At 44.3% G+C, this 23,138-nt stretch overlaps 1 protein-coding gene and 1 long non-coding RNA gene across 2 annotated transcripts; both read left to right on the forward strand.

Annotated features, from left to right (window-relative positions):
• Positions 1-1,725: 1,725 nt before the first annotated feature.
• On the forward strand, positions 1,726-2,469 carry LOC120692369. Its single transcript, XR_005682599.1, has 2 exons — positions 1,726-1,879; positions 2,072-2,469. It is a non-coding gene; the product is annotated as an uncharacterized LOC120692369 (long non-coding RNA).
• A 10,213-nt stretch (positions 2,470-12,682) lies between these two features.
• LOC120687555 (tryptamine hydroxycinnamoyltransferase 2-like) lies at positions 12,683-14,590 on the forward strand. Its single transcript, XM_039969570.1, has 2 exons — positions 12,683-13,195; positions 13,386-14,590. The coding sequence occupies exons 1-2, from the start codon at positions 12,824-12,826 to the stop codon at positions 14,310-14,312; spliced, it is 1,299 nt and encodes a 432-aa protein (XP_039825504.1). The 5' UTR covers positions 12,683-12,823; the 3' UTR covers positions 14,313-14,590.
• The last annotated feature ends 8,548 nt before the right edge of the window (positions 14,591-23,138 follow it).

A 23,138-nucleotide genomic window follows, 5' to 3' on the forward strand; every position in this document is an offset into this window, starting at 1 on the left:
AGAACAATCGAATAAGTGGGGATGAGTTTATTATGTGGTGGATTATGTGACAAAGGCCTTGCGTCACTTTGCTAAGAAGGAGTTAATCATGTTTGCACATAACCCGGTGACCACTGGATTTTAGTGGTAATCATTCCGAAGTGGAGCAAGATTTTGTGCCTCGATTCTCTCAGGTCCATGCCACATGATCATACCTTGTTGAAAGTCATTGACAAGTGAGTACTTTCCTATCTTTCACCATATTTTATAAATTATTGAACAGTGAATAACTGAGCATAAACAATGTTCAATTTCCATACTTGTAGGGACTTTCATTCATACCCAGTTAACACGAAGGGAGGTAAGAGCTTGGTACATGTCTCCAAGTTCCCGCACTACTAGAGAATTGGTCATCGCAAACGGGCTATCACCGCCGGTTCAACACGAACCGGCGGTGATGAGGTATCACCGCCGGGTCCAGAGCAGGTGGCCGTAGTGGCTGTTGGAACCGGTAGTGATGTTGCCTATCACCGCCAGTTCGTGGTATGAACCGTTGGTGATGGCCTGCGAGCGCATCACCGCCGGTTTGTAACACAAACCGGCGGTGATATTAAGCATCACCAACGGTTCGTGTTACGAACCGACGGTGATGAGCCAATACAGTACAAAATTACCCCCAACCCCTTTCCCGTCTCCTCCTCCCCTCTCCTCCGGCCATCCCCTCCCCATCTCTTCCTTCTTCCTCCACGGGCCCCCTCCTCTCCTCCTGTCCCGCGCGGCGCATGGATCCCGTCCCTGCCTCTCCTCCGGTGCTGCGCGGGATGCGGACGCGACGGCGCGTGGTGCTGCGCAGCGTGGCAGCGGTGGGGAGCATCTATAAGTTGATGTGTCTGGCCACGCCCGGCCACACGGCGCCGCCCGCCGTCCTGCGCCTCGCTGGGCCGCGCGCGCTGCCGGCCGTCCTACGCCGTGCGGCCGTCGCCCGATGCCTTGCGCCGCACCGCCGCCAGCAGCTCCTGGAGAGAAGCTCGCTCCCCTCACACTCTGCTGCGCCTGAGTTGATGGTTCCATTTGCCAACAAATCACGTTTATAATTTGCTGATGTTGCTTAGCTTTTGGGCTTAGATTGATGCTGGTGCGTTGCCATTCGCGCCTAATAATTTGCTCTGCTTTGCAAGTTTATGTTAAGAATTTATTTTTCCCGCATTCTTCATCTGCGTGCCTCAAGTAAGCTCTTGAGTGACTAGCTGTTTGTACTGTTGTGTTGGATTTTTCCATACAATCATGGTACATATGATTCCAATATAATGCTGCATAATCATGGTGTCTGACAAAGGAAGGAATGGAAATATGCTTGAACTATGCTTCATAAGTGGAACAAAATGATACTGAAATATACATGAATTTGGTGCCATGGATGATGCCCCAGCAAACTTGATCAAACTTTTGTAAATATTCTGCCTATCTTGGTGGGTGTGGGCTTAGGTTGGGGTTCTTTTTCCTGCCCCTGACTTATGTTTCTCTTTCATGTTTGCAAAATAGGTGGAAATCTCGATCCAAAGCTATTCTAACAGAACTCAAGAGTTTTGATGCTGACCTCATGTGTTCTGTAAATTTGTCTCTCTTCCAATGGTTCACTATCTGATTTTGAAAGCATTATTCATATATTCTCATGCGATAGTTGTAGACCAAATGAGCAGTGGTCGAAACGAGATGCGGATCTTATTTTGTTCATTCATGATTACAAAGTTCTTGCCATGATAAAGTTTGGGTGCTAGATGGATGTTTGCCTCAATGGCGTGCTTCTGTGTATGATGTTGAATCAAGCGCCTCCAGTGATGCCATCTTAAAGGCCAGTGCTGCTGGTGAAGCAATTGAGAAAGTTTACCAGGGTCAATCGGTAATTTATTTTATTTTTCTCCTGTTTCTTTTGGCAGTAATTCAATTGTAAGTTGCAACCACACAGCAAGAGTCTTTGATACTTCTCTTGAGCTATGGAGTCTTAATTCAATACAGATATGATTAGCAGCTCTTCCCATATGGCCATTTAATCCCAATTTTCAGTATACATAACCTCCATATATTTCTCCAGGTTGGTCCATTCACATTTGAAGCAAAGTTGCAGACCCATCTTATTTGGAGCCATGATCAGGTCAGTGTTGAAAGGGTCCCAAACCTGCTTATTGTTTTTCTTTGCGACTCCCTAAACTCTTTCTGCACATTCCATTGCAACTAATACATCAAGACCCAGACACATCAACTTATAGATGCTCGATCAAAACCTAGGTATCTTACTTGTATTCTGAAATTTGAAGTCTTGTATGTTCTGTCCAATTTCCATGTAACAAGTCACATTGTTAATTTCTACAATCATATCAAGTGCCCGTAATGGGCAGCTTGTTATTAAGTTTGCTACAGAGAGAGGCTCAAAACTAGGCTTAATGTATGAACTCTTTGTTTTAATTTTAATGTATGAACTCTTTCATTTAATCTCGATGTATGAGCTCATGTGATTGAATTTTGCTGCTATAATCATATATTATATATGATGTACAAATGGTGCACTATTATTATATGAATATTTTTTTTTGATGGGAAAATGGCCTTCACCGCCGGTTCCATCCACAAACCGGCGGTGATGAGCACTCATCACCAACGGTTTATGAACCGGCGGTGATGACCCCTCCTATCACCAACGACTTAAATCCAACGCCCCCCAAACCGGCGGTGATGCTCATTTCGAACTGGCGGTGATGGGGGGCGCTGGAGTAGTGCCGGTATGTGCATGTTGAGTACAAACTTATATCTGGGAATAACTGTCTTGGTGATTTCTGCATTGACCTATTCATTCTGCACTAAATTATATTTTTATTTCTTTGACTAATTTTGGCTGTGCCACCAACAATATGCTAGTAATACCTGTAGTCACTACTATAGAATTATTTTTACCGCCGGCCCTAAACCTATTTTCACCGCCGGTTTAGGTGCCGGCTGTGAAAATACCTATTTTCACCGTTGGCTTTTGAACCGTCGGTGAAAATAGGTTATCACCGCTGGTCCGTAACAGGGGCCGGTAGTGAAAATATGGTCATCACTAGCTGCTCGTGTTATGGACCAGCAGTGAAAATATGGTTATCATTGCCAGCCGTCAATGATAATTATTTCCCATGGCTTATCCCAGCATCATTATTTTAAATTAAACAACATTTTCAATAATCTCATACAATTCATATTGGTGCATAATTGCTGCAAATCATTCTTATAAGTACATCAAATTATAAGCACATCAAATCTCACACAGTAAATATAATTCACTTTCACAAAGAGTCACATGTTCATGCACCATTTACAAACCACAAGTTCATAAACTGGTTACAAACTACAATTCTTTACATCAAACATAGTCCATGCCATGAGTCATACATTATGATGCACAAGTTCATACACCATTTACAAACCACAAATTCATAATATGATGCAAAAATTTAAAACAAAATACTTCATGCACGATCAGGCAGAACTCTTCACCCAGTTTCACTACATGGTCAACGATAAAGCCAGCAAGCTCCTCTTGAAGTGCAACGATATCACTTAGTAGCAGCTCTAAGGTATGAAGCTTTGCACGCTACAGCAATGAATGAGAACAAAACGAATGTATCAATATACTGAATATCTTTTCATATTAGAGATAATCAAGTTATCCTAAATGCTGCAACAAAGAATGAGAATCAAGAAAATGTAACTAACCAAATCTTGACCGACAGACATATCATCTCTTGTGTGGAAAAATGCATCTCATAGAACCCGCAATAATCATTGCCCGTAGGCTGCTTTAGGATATATATTTGGCATGAAAGACAATGAAATCCTTCCAGAAATGTCTATATACTTTGCTTTTTTTATGGTACTCAGTTTAAATTCCAATACAAAAATATAACTAAAATAAGAAATAAATGAATGGAAAGGAAAATAGGGAATGGAAAGAAAAATAGGGAATGGAAAAGAATTAAAGCCCCAGTTGCCTGACACCAGACTGACCCCAGACTAATGGTCCAGATCTTTAGTCCCGGATCCGTGATCTTGGTTGCGAAACCGGGACAATAAGGGTACACCAACTAGGATAAATCAACGTTTCTATACTAGTGAGCTGTCTGTAGTGAGAATAATGAATGCTAAATCATTATGACATTTTAGAAATTAAAAGTGAAGTAAACTAAATCACAGGAACTCAGAACTTCTTGCTCTAGACCAAAACCTCCTACCAACTAGAGTGTTCAGTTCGTACGACGAGTCCAAGATAGAGCCATTTTAACTATTTATATCTTATTAGCTACACTTGGTCATACATTAATCCTTTTAGCCTACCTAGCCTGTATGTAGTTCCTGCGGACAATTAAGGGGTCTTTGTTGACGTTTCGGGCCAACACACGAACGCGCTGGATCGTGCGGCGCGAGGAGGGGCTCCTTGCAGCGCCTCCTGCGTGGAGCGGTCAGACCGGTCAGTGGGACCGGTCACACCGGTCGTCGTGTAGAACAACGACGATCCGACGAACGCTCGCCCGGGAGGGACCCTGTCGGGGCAAGCGCGCATAGGGTTACCCTAGGCTCGGCAAGCCAGCTAGTGCGTCCTCAAACGCCATGGAGACGAGAGAAGAACAGCATGTCGAGGTTGGAAAAGTAGGGTAAAGAGAAAAGGTAAAGAGATAAAAGTTGTGTTTTTGATAAATTTGATTGGGTTGTTCAATCGGCTGTGACCCTTTATATTTATAGGGTGGGGTGGACTTATCCCGCAAGGAATCCCTATTACAGAACTAAATCTACAAAGAAACCTTAATTGACTCAGACTCCTCCTAGATCGGTTAGACCGGTCGGACCTACCGGTCGGTCCCCTGTCGGGCAGGCTACAACACCAGACCGATCAGACCGCTTGGTCAGACCGGTCAGACCGGTTGATGCCAATTTTAGCTGTCAACATATGCCCCCTATTTTTTGGTAAAGTTTGCTTTCCAAAAAATATTATTCTAAGCCAAAATTGTCTAAGGGCGACAATTAGCAATGCATCGGCCATATATTATCTTTAAACATGCTAAAATAACCGAAATAAGAAAAGTAGCAACTGTAGCATTTTTTAGCCTAGGATGAACAAACTATTTCGGCTTTATATTGTTTAGCGTGTTCAATAATAGAAATCTTGAGACGGCCAATGCGGCCGATTATACAAATCATAGCTCCTTGGTAAAAGCATAAAACTGATAGTCATAATATGACAGCCAAGGATTATGATCAAACCATAAATTAAACACACCTGAATATGTAGTCCATGGTACGTGCATCGACGAGATGAATGACGAAGACCAATACGATGACCGTTGATGCTTTCTTGATCTTGGTGGTGAAGAATTCCTTTTTCATTTGCCTTCCAATTGATTGCTTTGTTTTTGTTCAGATATCTTTTTGTATTTATCCAGAAGCTCCTCAAAGGTCGGCTTGGTCCTATTTTTTGCACCACTAGATTTCTTAGGTTCAGACCGGTTTGACAAACCGGTCAGACCGGTCCTGTTAGAACTGATTTGGTTGCTCTTATCTTGCCCACCAGCCGAACTTGAAAATTTTTTGACAACATTGTTTGAATCAGGATCATCATTGGGAACAATTTTACTAATTGAACTATCCAATTGCTCTTCAACAATCGGCTTTTCTTTATCTAGTGTCAAATCTAAATTTTTGTTTAATCGTCCATTTTTTTTGACACGATAAACTTGCTTGATCACCTTGTATTTCTTTTTCTGTATGGACCGATTTTTTTTCATCAAAACGGTCATTAATGGTAGGTGATGGTTTACCAATTGCCGGCTCCCTATAGCTAATATAATTTGGGCACAAATATGTAGGAAGAGGCGGCATATATGAAATATGAAACCATGGTGCACAAGAATACAGCAAACTGAAATCAGCACCCCATGGCATATTCATGGGAGATCCATATGACGGAAACGGCATCGATGTAGAAAAACTATTCCATTGCCGATTTTTACTACAGAACTGGCGTTTTGGAGATGATCTTGTTTGTTTGGATTTATTAACCCAACTAGCATCTTTTGAATCTCTTTGTTTTTTAGGTTTAGCCAGAAACTCTCCAATGGGCTTCGGCTTTGCTTTTTGATGCTTGCTATGACCTTTAGCTTGAACAGTTTTCCAAACACCGATCTCAGGTTTCTTTGGCTTAACCATATTAGGTTTTGATTTATTTTGCAAAACCCTAGATGAGCCGGTTAGACCGGTCAGACTGGTTGCAGTGCAACCAGCAGCTTTGCCTTTGTTTTGTTGCCCCTCGTGCGTTGAAGTACTAGATTTAGTCTCTATGCTCTTACTAGAGAATTTTGGGTTAACAAATTCGGCTTGGGACGGCCAAATTGTATCTTGACAAGCAACATCACAAGCTGGCAAATCTTTGCAAGGATTATTAGTCGGCTTTTCAAACACCGACTCTTGAATAACAGGGACTAGAATTGAATTAGCTTCTTGATCAATCAAATTCTGGACAAGATCAGATAGAGCATCAGATAAAGTATCTGAAGATTTGACCTCTTTTAATAGATCAATAGTGGATGGTGGCTTCCACTCCTTTATCTTGATGACACCTTGCTCTGTTTTACGATAACAAGATAGAAGCAACCTTTCATCCGCCTGATCGCATTCTCGCCGATACTCCTGAAGTAGTTCCTCATGTGATGATATATTGCTAGGGTTTGACAGAGTTGGCGCTTCTTGTGCTCGATTAGAATAGATATTCTGCAAGTGCACAGAATCACCGCTGTAACACTTCACCTTGGAGTATTTCAGGGTATCGTATTTTTCCTCAGGGAAGCACTATGGTAAAGAGTATCGTAAATCGATTGATAACCGTACGAGCTTAATCGACCGACTAACTAGACGGGGGTAAGCCAGATAGGTAGGTAGGATAAGTGGCTAGGCAATGACCAAGTGACACACGGAGACTCTAAACCTTAGAGAGGTAGAGCTAGGAGGACAATGAGCGAGATAAGACACCTGATACACTTCTAAACTATCGAGCTAGCCTCTCTAGGTCAGACTAAGCACCTAACTAGTTCTCGAGAAAGCAAAGCTTACTTCGGTGGCTGGAAGAGGAAGGACTTCAGAAAGAGATGAGAGGGGAGCCCAACGGCAACCTGCACTACTGCTATGAAAACACCCGAACGTGGTGGACTACAAAGGAAGGATAGGGCTGTCACCACCTACTGATTACCACAACGGTTCCGTGGGGTGGAACACACTTTCTAGCTAACACTAAGGTCAGACACCACGTCTGCACTCGATGTTAGGATTTCTCTCAGAGGCCTTCGAGAGAAATCCCCCTCAACCTATAGCACTAACTTGAGATACTCTAGTCCGGGCAAGAAAACCCGTAAGATAAGTTCCCGATTACTAAGAGAGATAACTTAGCCTAAGCTAAAGGACAACTTCCGTGCTCAAGCTGAACCTCATACTTGAGCAAATGAAAGACTACAGAAAGTAAAGCTGAACTCGGAAAAGTAAAGAAGATAACTTATATTAATCATGTCAAAAGAAAGACACAAGAGCTATACCAGACTTCCGACGACTCCGGAGTCCCGAGCAAGCTCGACTCGACTCTAACTCCCAAGCTACTAACCTACTCTAGAAAGTACAAGTGGAAGAGAAGAGCTCCAATGGTGTGTGTCTTGAGTGATGGATGGTGCCTCCTTTTATAGCCTACCAAGGTCGGTACTGGCGGTTACTGCAGGTAGCGTCGGTTGAAAGCAGGTAAGACGGTTATGCTTAGCTTCCACGCCAAGCCCCAGCCTGAGAGGCTTCCAAGTGGGGCCGGCTGGCCTCCCCTAGGCCGACCGGCCTGGGGATCCTGCCACGTGGCCACCGACCTTCAGACAGTGGCTCTGATCACTTCCTGGAGGTGGTTGGAAGTTGGTCTCGCGTCGGTATTGCAGTTGCTAGGCCGGCCTGGGGGAGGCCGGCCAGCCTCCCTTGGCTCGTCTCGGCCTCTGACTTGGCCGAGACCTTGCTCTGCTCTTGGGTAGTCTCCAGGGAAGTGGGTTCCTACAATCTTTGTGATCTGGGGCTGCCTTGTGAACCTTTGGATGGATGTTGAGGTCTTTCGGTGTTTCCAGTTGATCCAAGGTCTAACCCTCGACTTAGAGCCTCTTGATTGTGTCACATTGTCACTAATTCGAAGCCGGGGCCTTGCTTGTGGATGTGCCAGGCCGGCCGGCCTAGGAGAGGCCGGCCGGCCTAGGAGAGGCCGGTCGGCCTGGAATTTTGCCCAAACTTGCTCAATTTTGGTACACTTGTTCCTGAAAGCAAGACTCATCCAAAACTCGTGGAACTCGTTAGAATCAAACAAAATATGAATGGAACATAGTGCAAAGCTCAAATTATTTCCGAGAAGTTGATGGCTTAGAATGTGGAATTATGGCCGTCAACAAACAGATCGGCCATCACAGCCTGATTCTCGTCCCCGGCGGAGTTGCTAATTTATGTTGACGCCTTTTTCGGGCCAACACACGAACGCGCTGGATCGCGCGGCGCGAGGAGGGGCTCCTTGCAGCGCCTCCTATGCGGAGCAGTCAAACCGGTCAGAGGGACCGGTCAGACCGGTCGTCGTGTAGAAGGACGACGATCCGACGAACGCTCGCCCGGGAGGGACACCGTCAGGGCAAGCGCGCGTAGGGTTGCCCTAGGCTCGGCAGGGAAGCTAGGGCATCCTCAAACGCCATAGAGGTGAGAGAAGAACATCATGTCGAGGTTGGAAAAGTAGGGTAAAGAGAAAAGGTAAAGAGATAAAAGATGTGTTTTTGATAAATTCGATAGGGTTGTTCAATCGGCCGTGACCCTTTATATTTATAGGGTGGGGTAGACTTATCTCGTAAGGAATCCCTATTACAGATCTAAATCTACAAAGAAACCTTAATTGACTCGGACTCCTCCTAGACCGGTCAGACCGGTCGGTCCCCTACCGGGCAGGCTACAGCACCAGACCGATCAGACCGCTTGGTCAGACCGGTTGATGCCAATTTTGGCTGTCGACATATCCCCCCCTATTTTTTGGTAAAGCTTGCTTGCCAAAAAATATTCTTCTGAGCCAAAATTGTCTAAGGGCGACGATTAGCAATGCATCGGTCATATATTATCTTTAAACATGCTAAAATAACCGAAATAAGAGAACTAGCAAATGTAGCAATTTCTAGCCTAGGATGAACAAACTATTTCGGCTTTATATTGTTTAGCATGTTCAATAATAGAAATCTTGAGACGGCCAATGCGGCCGATTATACAAATTATAGCTCCTTGGTAAAGCATAAAACTAATAGTCATAATATGGCAGCCAAGGATTATGATCAAACCATGGATTAAGCACACCTGAATATGTAGTCCATGGTATGTGCATCGACAGGATGAATGACGAACACCAATACGATGACCGTTGATGCTTTCTTGATCTTGGTGGTGAAGAATTCCTTTTTCGTTTGCCTTCCAATTGATTGCTTTGTTTTTGTTCAGATATCTTCTTATATTTATCCAGAAGCTCCTCAAAGTCGGCTTGGTCCTATTTTTTGCACCACCAGATTTCTTAGGTTCAGACCGGTCTGACGAACCGGTCAGACCGGTCCTGTCAGAACCGATTTGGTTGCTCTTATGTTGCCCCTAGCCGAACTTGAATATTGTTCGACTACATTATTGGAATCAGGATCATCATTGGGGACAATTTTACTAATTGAACTATCCGTTTGCTCTTCAACAATCGGCTTTTCTTTATCTAGTGTCAAATCTGAATTTTTGTTTAATCATCCATCTTTTTTGAAATGATAAACTTGCTTGATCACCTTGTATTTCTTTTTCTGTATAGACCGATCTTTTTCATCAAAACGGTCATTAATGGTAGGTGATGGTTTACCAATTGCCGGCTCCCTATAGGTAATATAATTTGGGCACAAATATGTAGGAAGAGGCGGCATATATGAAATATGAAACTATGGTGCACAAAAATAAGGCAAACTGAAATCAGCACCCCATGGATATTCATGGGAGATCCATATGATAGAAACGGCATCGATGTAGAAAAACTATTCCATTGCCGATTTTTACTACGGAACTGGTGTTTTGGAGATGATCTTGGTTGTTTGGATTTATTAAGCCAACTAGCATCTTTTGCATCTCTTTATTTTTTAGGTTTAGCCTGAAACTCTCCAATGGGCTTCGGCTTTGCTTTTTTATGCTTGCTATGACCTTTAGCTTGAACGGTTTTCCAAACACCGATCTTAGGTTTCTTTGGCTTAACCATATTAGGTTTTGATTTATTTTGCAAAACCTTAGATAAGCCGGTTAGACCAGTCTTAAGATCGGTCAGACCGGTTGCAGTGCAACCAGCAGCTTTGCCTTTGTTTTGTTGCCCCCAAGCGTTGAAGTACTAGATTTAGTCTTTATGCTCTTACTAGGGAATTTTGGGTTAACAAATTCAGCTTGGGACGGCCGAATTATATATTGACAAGCAACATCACAAGCTGGCAAATCTTTGCAAGGATTATTAGTCGGCTTTTCAATAACCGACTCTTGAATAACAGGAACTAGAATTGAACTAGCTTCTTGATCAATCAAATACTAGACAAGATCAGATAGAGCATCGGATAAAGTATCTGAAGATTGTACCTCTTTTAATAGATCAATCGTGGACGGTGGCTTCCACTCCTTTATCTTGATGACGCCTTGCTCTGTTTTACGATAACAGGATAGAAGCAACCTTTCATCCGTCTGATCGCATTCTCGCCGATACTCCTGAAGTAGTTCTTCATGTGACGATATATTGCTAGGGTTTGACAGATTGGCCATCACAGTCTGATTCTCGTCTCCAGCGGAGTCGCCAATTTGTGTTGACGTCTTTTTCGGGCCAACACACGAATGCGCTGGATCGTGCGGTGCGAGGAGGGGCTCCTTGCAGCGCCTCCTATGTGGAGCGGTCAGACCGTTCAGAGGGACCGGTCAGACCGGTCGTCGTGTAGAACGACGACGATCCGACGAACGCTCGCCCGGGAGGGACCCCGTCAGGGCAAGCGCGTGTAGGGTTGCCCTAGGCTCGGCAGGCCAGCTAGGGCGTCCTCAAATGCCATGGAGACGAGAGAAGAACAGCATGTCGAGGTTGGAAAAGTAGGGTAAAGAGAAAATGTAAAAGAGATAATAGATGTGTTTTTGATAAATTCGATTGTGTTGTTCAATCAGCCGTTACCCTTTATATTTATAGGGTGGGGTGGACTTATCCCGTAAGGAATCCCTATTACAAATCTAAATCTACAAAGAAACCTTAATTGACTCGGACTCCTCCTAGACCGGTCAGACCGGTCGGTCCCCTGCCGGGCAGGCTACAGCACCAGACCGGTCAGACCGCTTATTTTGGCTGTCAACAGTATTCTCTTTTTTTAAAATTACACAATATAACTCAGACACTCACAGCGCATGCACACTCACGTCGTCTATGAATGCGCGAACGCAAATTCTAGCCCAGTGAGCATCTTCGAAAACTAAGCCGGCAAATTCTCGAGATTGATGAAATCACTATAAGTGTCTCGCTGTTGACGGGAATATAGTCTAACACTGAAACAAACTACAGGCTCTTTCATAATTCAGAGGTCTTCTCCTAACATGGTGACAAATTAAGCGAAAGGTGGTCAAATGGGCGCAAATGGGTCCGCCTGAAGACAAGAACGCATTGCAACATAAATTATCGTAAACGGCTTACGTAGTATCCGCCGAACCGCGTGAGATAATCTCCGATGGATCCAAACTATATGAACCGTCAGACAGGACGATGACTTACCCCCATATGAGTCCTTTTTTTTAACAAAAATGCAAAAACGAAGTACCACAAATGTCTCTTTTTTATATATGTAGAAAACTAGTTTTCAATTTTGACAATATAGGTGCTGTTCGGTTGGCTAGGAAATCCGCCTGGCTGGATCTACAGTGCAAAATCGCGTGTCTGGTCTACAGTGAAATAGCTGGAGCTACAGTGATACCTCCCCCTCACAAAAATCGTGTAGACACAGTAAAAATAAGCCATCCGCAGCTGGTCCCAGCGAAGCGAACAAGAGCTACTTGCACATTTAGCCTTAAAATTGCCATGCTCATGTGCTGGAGCATTATTTAGGCCATGGAGCGTTCGAAGCAATAATCTGGCCAAGAATGATGGTACATTATTTTGCACTTGTTTTAGCCACTAATTATTAACAGCATGCACATGTTACACCATGCACAAATAGAAAAGCTGCACATGCGACATTCTCCAGCCAAGTTGATGAGTTTTTCCAAGCTTTTTTTTCGACATTCCCCTACTGAATATATTCATTAAAAAAGAATTTCATTCCCTGGACTAGGACTTCCATGCATGATCTGCGACGCGGTGGTGGAAAGTTCGCGCTCCTAGCTGATCAGTGCGCGTGCGTTGTTCACACCACCGAAGATCGAGATGGCTGCATGCGTGCAATCTCTGTGGGCCCACGTTTGCTCTCGTACCGTCAACGCTCGCAACTGCATTTTGACCGCCCTGGTCGTGCCTGGTTGGTGTGCCCGCGTCATTTTCGCGCCAGCTTTGATGAGCCCTGCCTGTAGCTGGCCCTATATATAGGGACACACAGACACAAGTGCTATCTATCTCACACAGCACGTTAATAAAGCATTAGCATACAGAACTCACACTAATCGACAAGCAAATTAACTTTCACTTCATCATCGTCTTCTTCTTCATCATCAGTCGCTTCTTGCTTGCTGCTATCTCATCGACCAGTAGGGGCTTGCGACGATGGCGGTGACGGTGGAGATCACGCGCCGAGCAGTGCTGAGGCTCCCGCCACCGAGCGCCCGCGGCGGCGGCAGGAAGTCCCCGCTCACGGCCTTCGACCGCGCCTCCACCGACGGCTACATCCCGGCCATCTTCGCCTGGAACGCGCCGGCGCCGGACAACGCCGTGATCGTGGATGGCCTGCTCGCCGCCGTCGCTAGGTACCCGCAACTCGCGGGGCGGTTCGGCATCGACGACCGCGGCAGGAAGTGCTTCCACCTCAACGACGCCGGGGTGCTCGTCGTCGAGGCCCAGGCCGACGCGGACCTCGCCGACGCGCTGGTGCACGACGTCGCCGCGCATATCGACGAGCTCTACCCAAAGGCTGACAAGGTATTGTACAAAGGTCACACGTACGTGTCTATCCATACGTACAAAGGTGCAGCTGTACAAGGGTTTGTCGCAAGCGTGTCGCATGTCTCCAAGGATCTGCGTGCTAGCTTTAGTCTGCATGCTTCGGTGAAGTTTTGCATATCATAATAATTCTGACGCGCATGCTCCTTGGCGATGCGCGATTGTGCAGGGACGTGCCGACGAGCCGCTCTTCCAGGCGCAACTGACGCGGTACAGGTGCGGCGGCCTCGTGATCGGCACGGCGTGCCAGCACCTCGTCGCCGACGGCCAGTCCATGAGCTTCTTCTACACCGCGTGGGCCACCGCGGCGCGCACCGCCTCGGCGACGTTGCCATCGCCCTTCACCGACCGCGAGACTATCGCCGTGCCCCGCAGCCCACCTGCGCCCAAGTTCGACCACCGGAACATCGAGTTCCGGGGCCCGAGCCACTCCTCCTACGCCGTGCTCCCCATGGACCGGATCAAGAACCTCGCGTGCCACTTCCCGGAGGAGTTCGTCGCCGGCCTCAAGGCCCGCGTCGGCGGGCGGTGCAGCACGTTCCAGTGCCTCCTGGCGCACGCGTGGAAGAAGGTGACGGCGGCGCGGGACCTGGCGCCGGAGGAGTTCACGCAGATACGGGTCGCCGTGAACTGCCGCGGCAGGGCCGACCCGCCGGTGCCCGTGGAGTACTTCGGCAACATGGTGCTGTGGGCGTTCCCGCGGATGCGGGCCCGGGAGGTGCTGTCGTCGAGCTACGCGGCGGTGGTCGGCGCCATCCGCGACGCAGTGGCGCGCGTCGACGCCGAGTACATCCAGTCCTTCGTGGACTTCGGGGAGGCGGCGGAGCGAGACGGGGAGGAGCTGGCGTCGACGGCCGCGGGCCTGGGCACTGCCTTCTGCCCGGACCTGGAGGTGGACAGCTGGCTGGGGTTCAGGTTCCACGACCTCGACTTCGGGCAGGGGCCGCCGTGCGCGTTCCTGCCGCCCGACCTGCCCGTCGAGGGGCTCATGATCATTGTGCCGTCGTGCGCGGCCAAGGGTGGCGTCGACCTCTTCATGGCCCTGGACGCTGAGCACGTCGATGCCTTCAAGCAGATGTGCTCCTCCATGGACTGATCTCATGCATGCCCAAGGTTTCTTTTTACAAAATTAAGTTTTATGGTACACATTCCTTAGAGCAGCTCCAGCGTTGAGCTTTTGAGGGTGCTCCAAGGAGAGAGAATAAGATTCTCAAGGTGCTCCACACTGGAGACAAGGGTGCTATGAAGCACCTCCCTAGCAGTGGTGCTAGATTTTGCACCGGGTGCTACAAGTAAACTAGACAAGATACTTGTACTTGGCCAGCTGGGATTGGTGGGAGAGTGGAGAAAAAAGTTAGATGGTGATTTTTTTTATTTGGCTGGGCACCAAGTTAGGGGAGGCTTCACGCCGGAGCAAAACAACTTAAGTTTTACCTTCGTGACGTGTCATTGGTGCTAGTTAGCTAGATGGATATACGCTGCTGCTCTTAGGGCATCTATTTGTGCCGAGAACTGTGGAACGAAGAGAACAGTGACGACAGATAGGGACATACGTAACATTGATTTTATAACAATTAATTAATGACATAATGCAAAGTAAGTGTATAGTCAAGATATACCACTAAAGACTTATTTGATATCCTGGTATGCCCACTAATAAAGAGTAAAGACATGGAGGGATACATTCCTAGATATAGTTATCTATATCGGCAACGTACACCAGGAACCCCTTTTTTTTACATATACTAATAAAAGAGAAGGCATGCGCGGCCGGGGTCGATGTATGTGACGCGATGCAACGAGGCTGTTAACCCATGGTGCAGTAGGCTTTCGTGACGGAATGCTCCGCTCCAGGTGGAGCCGTGGAGGTTGGTGGCGAGACTGCGAGACGAAATGCATGGGTCGGTCAAGGTAGCCCGAGCGAGCCTGTCACCCTCAGCTTGCAAGGCTGTTGGACGAACGTGCAACCCGGAGAGACTTTCGGCTTAGACCAGAGAACTACCAACGAGTCCATGGTGGACACGTTGACACATATCGCGCGCGCTGGTTACGAAGTAGGGCTGACGGACAACTGGAGCAGCTTTTTCCTCCAATCTCTTTTGGGGACAAAAAGGAATTTCAGATTTACAGTAAAAAAACCGTATCATTTCCATATTTCCTTTTTAAGATTTATTTGTTCATTTTGAATCGCGGTACAAATCATAATTATGAGCCGGTCACTTCTTCTAAGATATTTTTAGATAAAAGATAACCGGTCGCTATCCACCCGATGGATACGTAGTCAAAGGTTATAGACAGAGATGTCAATGGGTGATCCTTAGGTGCCCCTCCATCCCTCTTTAGTTCGAAATTTTATACTAATTCTCCAAAATGATATCTCAATTTAGAGAATTAGTACAAAATTTTGAACTAAGAGAGTTGGAGATGCACCTGAGGGTCACCAATTTGCACCCCTAGTTATAGAAGATTTTAGGATTCGTTTGTTTGAATTGTAGCTTTTGGAACTTTTCTAAAAAGCTGATTTTAACTTCTAAACAGAAACTAATAGCTTTTGGACGATGCTTTTAACTTTTTTTGGCTTAAAAGCTTAGAAAACTGAGCTTTTCAACTTTAACATCCTTATAAAACAGCTTTTCGGAGCTTTTGGTTAGCTGTTTGTTTAAATTTCTAGCTTTTCATGATGAAAAGCTGCTAAGAAGCTCAAATAAACAGGCTCTTATACTTTAAACCTCAAATGAGAATCACAAAATACAAGGAAGAAAATTCTAAAATCTCTACTATTTCTAAAGCAAGCAATGTTTCCTTAGTCTATCAATTGGAATTCTAATCGGAGTATGAAAAAATCAATCCGATTCCTAATCAGAACCCAAAATCAATCGGAATACGGACAATCAATGCCTCGCACAATCACACCAGGTTTATTAGATTACCTATAGCAACGCACGGGTACTATGCTAGTAATAAAAGAAAAATACTAAGCTTCAATTTTCATCTTCGCTGCCGTTTCATTCTTGAAAAGCCTTTACACAGTACCAAACCATCACGCATGTCTAGGAAACTTGATGTCCAAACTGAAGGACCTCCACGGCGACACTCCAAGAAGAAAATGCCATCTCATCTGTCAAGTTCGAATTGGGTTTTCATAAGATCAATGACAATTGCAGGAGACACCAAGGCAACCTTTTAGTGGGAGACGACCCTGAATGCCATTGCAATTGACGGGAATGGAGGCTATGCATGCAGTTCCTACTAGAAAAATAGGCTCATGAAGAAGCCCATTTTAAAAATTCCAAAGCAAGAGTGCATGGCATCCATGAGTCTCATACTACTAGTTTGAGTTGGTACAAGCCAACTTAAATAGGAGAGCTCTCCCCTGTTGTTGAACATACAACAAAGGGAAGAATGAGGCTGGTTTACACAATGTGGGATCGCATATGTGCGTATATTTTTGCTGAGGAACCACGTAACTTGTTACTTGCAATGTAGCCAACAGCCAAGCTAGGTTGGCGTAAACTTTTTGCGATCCGTGTATTAATCTTCAACAACCAGTTATTAGATGTGATTAGTATGCAGTCAATGCCATAATTCTAAGTTAAATGAGTAGTATTAATTTGAGTTATTTGGGCGATTACTACTGCCGATTAGTGGTAAATTTATAGTGAAAATGGTCGGCAGTGGGCTGCCTTCTTGTCTATAAGAAGTCCTAGACACGTCCAGGAACACGCACATGAAACACCAACGTCCTCCTCTCTCTTTTCCAATCTGGTGGACTGTGTTGTTATATTGAGCAGCTGAATCTCACCGGCTCTTCTTGGCGTCCACCGAGGAGAAGGATCAATAGTATCTCCGAGCTATTGCCGTCGTGAAGCCTACATGAGGGACGACAATAAGGTTTCTGGGCGGCGCAACTACACAACCGTTCGAGGCCTATCGACTATGTTCTGCACTGTCTCAACTATGATCAGCACTTCCTATCTTCACGAGGATAGAGCATTGATTTGTAAGCATGATGGTTTTTTACATGAGTTTGTTTCGGCTCCTTTTGATCTGTCTACTGTTAAATCTAAATAATGTAGTAGTATCATTGTCTTTTGTACTTTGCCACAAATTAAAATCTAGTAGATTCAAATGCATATTTCTAATAATCTAGAAACCTTATATATGCATTTACTACAATACAACAATGGTTGGCGCTTCAGATGTAATGAAACATGAGAAGTTAGTCGATAGTAACTTTCATAGATGGCGGACTAGAGTCAATTTTTGGCTCACGTCTATGGGACTGTGGTGGGTGATCCATCTAGTGATACCATTCACGGTTGAGCAGACCACGACTTTTATGGGTGATACAACACTTGAATGTATCTTATCCCTGCAGTCAAATAAGCTCTATGATGTGTACATGGATTAGACAAACCACCACAAAGTTGTGGGATGCACTTGAGCGCAAATATCAAGTCTCAGAAGGTGGTCGCTTACTCTACACCTATGAGTAGTTCTATGACTTTAGCATTGATGCTGAAAAGTCGATAGTTGCGCAGGGGCATAAGATGAAGCTAGTGGTTGGGGGAGATTGCAAGTTTGGGTTGTCCTTTGCCGAAAAGGTTCGTGGCAGCGGGCATTGTTGCCAAACTCTCTGCATCGTGGAGGGATTTTGCCACAACCCTGAAACACAAAGATGGTATCTCCACCGAGGATCAGATTACAGCTCTCGATGTGGAAGAGAAGGTAGGGGGAAAGGATGTTCTAGGAACATCCTCTCAAGATGCAAGTGCAAACATCATAGTGAACAAGCCCACCTACAAGGGTAAGGTGAAGAGTAAGATGAATTATGGTGGAAAGCCTAAGAAAACTACTAACTTCAAGAAGAAATCTGAGAAAGATGAGAAAATCAGAGCATGTTATGTGTGTAGAAGAAGGGCATCTTGCTAAGAATTGCTGCTACCGCAAGGACCAAGATGATGGCAAACAAAACAAGAAGATGGAACATCACCATTGGCGATGGCGATGAGGCCGGTGGATCTTGGTATGGTAATTTTTCACTTGTTTTTCATTACTTCGATCAATAGATTGGTGGGCTGATACTGGTGTGGATATACATGTATAATCTAACATGTCCTTGTTTACTTCTTACCGGGGAGCGCTGACTTCCTCCGTGTTGATGGGAAATGGATCTGTTGTTGTGCCTGTTAGTTCTTGGTGTTGTTATGGTCAAACTGAAGCTCAGTTCAAGTTAGATTTTCCACTCAAAGGAAAACATGCTCCATTAATAAACAGCAACCACATTAGCGGGTCCTTGTTACGCCGAGATGGTTATAAGTTAGTGTTTGAGTCTAATAAAGTTGTAGTTTCTAAATTCGGGAACTTTATTGGTAAAGGCTATGATAGTGGAGGCTTGTTCTGCTTAAATATTGTTGAGCCAAATTACCATCTAAATATTGCATCTATGTGTGAAATTTGTGAGTCCAATATGTGGCACTCTCGTTTCTGTCATATCAATTTTGTCACCATTGCTACAATGTCTAGATTAGAGTTTGTTCCAAAATTTGAAGTAGTCAAAGGATCAAAGTGCCACTCAAGTGTACAAGCAAAACAACCTCGAAAACCTTTCAAGAGTTTAGAGGAAAAGGGAGACTTGACACTATTATATCTTATTCATTCGAATCTATGCTAGATGAATGAATTGTTGACTAGAGGAGGCAAGAGATATTTCATGACCTTGATAGATGATGCTACACATTATTGCTATGTTTACTTTCTGAAAACAAATGATTAGGCTTTTCACTGCATTAAAATTTTTAAGGTCATGGTTGAGCACCAACTTGAGAGAAAGATCAAGCGTTTACGCAATGATCATGGAGGAGAATACATCTCCAATGAGTTCTCTCAATTCTGTGTTGAATATGGTAGAATCCATGAGGTCACACTACCATATTCACCTCAATCAAATGGTTGGCTGATAGGAAAAATTAAACACTTGACTTGGTAAATTCCTTGTTATAGAGTTCTGGTATGTCCTATTAATGGTGGGGGGAAACTATTTTGACAGCAAACTTTATCCTTAATCGGGTTGTGACAAAGAACAAAGATATGACTCTTTATTAGGGATGGAAAGGATGAAAGCGTAATATTCTGTGCATGTGGGGTTGTTTAGCAAAAGTCAATATACTAGCACCGAGAAAGAGAAAGCTTGGACCCAAAGACAGTTGATTGTGTTTTTTTGGATTACGCACAAAACAACATGGCCTATAGACTTTTTGTTGTGAAATCAGATTCTCCTGATGGGAGCGTATACATAATCATAGAGTCGCGTGATGCTTCATTCTTTGAGAAAGTTTATCACTTGAGAATAGCAAGCAAAAGTGAAACTCAGATTTACACTCAATTTGAAACAATTGCTCCACCTGAACCAAATAGTGATCTAGTTACATCCGACAAAGATGATGACAAAGTCAATGATGCTCCACGCAGAAGTAAGGGACAAAGGATTACAAAATTTTTTGGTGATAACTTTATTGTTTATCTTGTGGATGACATGTCAAAAACACTTCCAGAGGTTTATGCATCTCCTAATGCAGAGTATTGAAAATAGGCAATCCGTAGTGTGATGGACTCCATCATGTCCAATGGGACTTGGGAAATTACTATTGTGCAAGTGGTTGCAAACCAGTTTTGATACAAGTGGATCTTTAAAACGAAAATGAGGCTTGATGGTACTATTGAAAAGTACAAGGCAAGACTTGTGGCCAAGGGTTATGCTCAAAAATAAGAAGAGAATTTTTTTGATACTTACTCTCTAATAGCATGGATTGCAACAATTAGAGTACTGCTTGCATTGCCATCTTCCTATGGCTTACATGTCCATCAAATAGATGTAAAAACAACTTTCATTTATGGAGAGTTAGAGGAAGAAATATACATGGATCAACAGGGTGGCTTTGCTATCTATGGAGAGGAGAACAACATGTGTATATTAATAAAATCTCTATATGGATTAAAGCAAGCACCAAAATAGTGGCATGAAAAATTCGACACCACTTTAATATACGCAGGATTCAACATGAATGAGGTAGATAAGTGTGTGTACTATTGTTATGGTGTTGGTGAAGGTGTTATTTTGTGTTTGTATATCGATGACATACATATATTTAGGACCAACACTGTTGCGATTGAGGAGATCAAAACTTTCATATCTCAGTGTTTTGATATGAAAGACTTGGGTCCATCAGATGTAATTCTGAATATTAAATTGATTAGAAATGAGAATGGATTACTTTGAGTCAATCCCATTACACAGAGAAGGTTCTTAGCTGCTTTGGCTTTGCATACTGTAAGATCACTCCGATTCCCTATGATGAAGTGTCAAACTTCAAAAATTCAAAGAATGGGAAGAGATCAACTAAGATATTCATAGATAATTGGATCCCTTATGTATATAGCTGGTGCGACTAGACTAGAAATATCTTATGCTGTGAGCAAACTGAGTTGGTTCATGTCAAACCCAAGAGATGGTCATTGGAAAGCGCTTGAGTGTGTCTCTCACGCTATCTAAGAGGTACTTTAGATTATGGAATTCACTATTTTTTATACCCACCTGTGTTAGAGGGGTATAGTGATTCCAATTAGATCTCAGAAGCGGACGAGATCAAAGCTACTAGTGGCTATATATTCACTGTGGCGAGTGCTGCAATTATGTGGAGATCTTGCAAACAAACAGTTTTGACAAAATCAACAACTGAAGTAGAACTTGTAGAAATGGAAACCGCTACTAATGTGGTAGAATAGTTTAGAGAGGTGCTTATGAACTTGCCTTTGCTTGATAAGTTGGTACCATCCATCCTATTGTATTGCAGGTATCAATCTATGCTAGCTCAGGTTATGAATACAAAAGATAATTCCAAATCCAACAAGCATATTGAGCGGAGGCTTAAATCTATGGTGGAACCGCCTGAAATAAACCGACTCAAGTGCGCTAACCATCGTTGCAAAGCAGCTCTGATCCAACTCACATGAACCTCGACATTTCCTTGAGTAAACTCTCAATTAAAGCCACGTTAACCTGGATCGAACAAACAACAACTCACACGAAGGCGAGACCAAAGATTACAATAACACGCATCTCATACATCGCAGAGTTTGCAGCGGAATTTAATTATTACAAACAAGTTCTAAATTTAAGATAAGTACTACAGAAGTTCTATACTACAATAGTTCATCAGAGTTGATTATTCAGTGGAAGGATAAAAACACGATATCTAACAAAAATAGGATGTCACGATGAAGCCCGTACGAGACATTAGTCAGTAGGATTAGTGTCAGCACTGGCTGAGGGACCATCCCACTCCACCGACCAACCTGGAGGTAAAGTACACGGCCAAGTCAAACCAACAATCATTTCTTCAAATGCATCACCTGAAAACAATGCCACAAGCAAGGCTGAGCAACTAATACTTAGCAAGGCTTACCCGTCAATGGATATATTTAGTCTACTTAATTAGACATGCAAGGCTGCAAAGCTCTGGGGTTTCTTTTGCTAAAAAGCAATAAAGAGTAGGTCCTTATTTTCAAATTTTATCTTCAAGATTCTATGTGAGTTAACCAGCCTAGATGAGCATCTATGTCTAAACAAACATGGTAGTAAAACATTAATCATACATCAATATTCATCATCATCATATTCCACTGTTGACGGTCTAATTCGACCCATTTTGACCGCCAAATCCGACATGAAAACCATGCATAAAGGTGGAATAAATGGTAGCATAGGATTAAAAACTAATGAATTCCACAGATGCTGGTTTGAAATTGTATGCAGGTGAATTTGAGCTAAAAAATGAAGCTAAGTGGCAGGTCATGATCCAAGGTACAAAAGTTCGATGAATCGGAGCGCGACATGTGTCATCACATGGATCAGAGGGCCCACCAGAGCAAGGAAACCGACATAACAGAGGCTTAGGCACGTGCCAAGGTCAATGGGACCCACCAAGAAGCTTCCTGGACAAAGGCAGTGGCTAGGGGTGGGACCCACCAGTTGGCCAACCAGTGGGTCCCACCTAGACCTGATCACGGGCCACCCGACCCGATAAACCCGATTCAACCCACCCGAAAAAAACCCGACCCGACCCGATCCAACCAAGTGATGGGTCGGGCACTGGCCAAATATTTGACCTAAAACCCAAAAAAAACCTGATCCAACCTGAAAATTGCACATAAAATTGCGGGCTAATCTGACCTAACCCAAACCTGACCCAACCCGACCATGTCATGGGCCGGGCATGGGTCAACATTTTTTGACCTGAAACCCGAAGTGACCTGACCTAAACCCGACCCGACCCGATAGATGATCAGATCTAGTCCCACGACCAACCTCCAGCCTTTGCGTGCAGCTTCCAGGAAGGTTCTTTAAGTTGGTTTGGAGTGCCTCCCCTATTGAAAATGTCAGTTGATGACCCCCATTGCTCCTCCCTATAAATATGAGAGGGGGGCTAGAATAAGGAAACATACCTCACACCCCTCCTCTCATCCTTCATAGGAGTTCTTCTTAGGAGCTTAGGCAGCCTAGGAGGTCAAGGAGAAATAGGGAGAGAGTGAGGAGAAGTTGGGGGGAGTCTCGGGCCTGTCGGCACTCTTCTCCGCTTGTACCTCGACGGATGCTTATAAATCTGTAAGTTCACAGTATGTAAGTGTTCATGACTATCTCAGTTTCATAATTTATCTTACAAGTTTATTTAGTAGTTTCATGTTGTTTACTTGATTGAGTGTCTACTTGTATATAGTAGTTATCTCTAGTCTAAGACTCCCGATAGTGACAGATGTTCTTGGCTGAGACTAGAGTTAGTAAACGATAGTGTAGGTGTGGTGCCTAGGCTAGACTTTACCATTCTATTGTTGTGCCTCCCACGGTTTGTAGAGGTAGCCTGTA

Source organism: Panicum virgatum, chromosome 9N, assembly GCF_016808335.1.
Source record: "Panicum virgatum strain AP13 chromosome 9N, P.virgatum_v5, whole genome shotgun sequence".
NCBI classification, from domain to species: Eukaryota; Viridiplantae; Streptophyta; class Magnoliopsida; order Poales; family Poaceae; genus Panicum; species Panicum virgatum.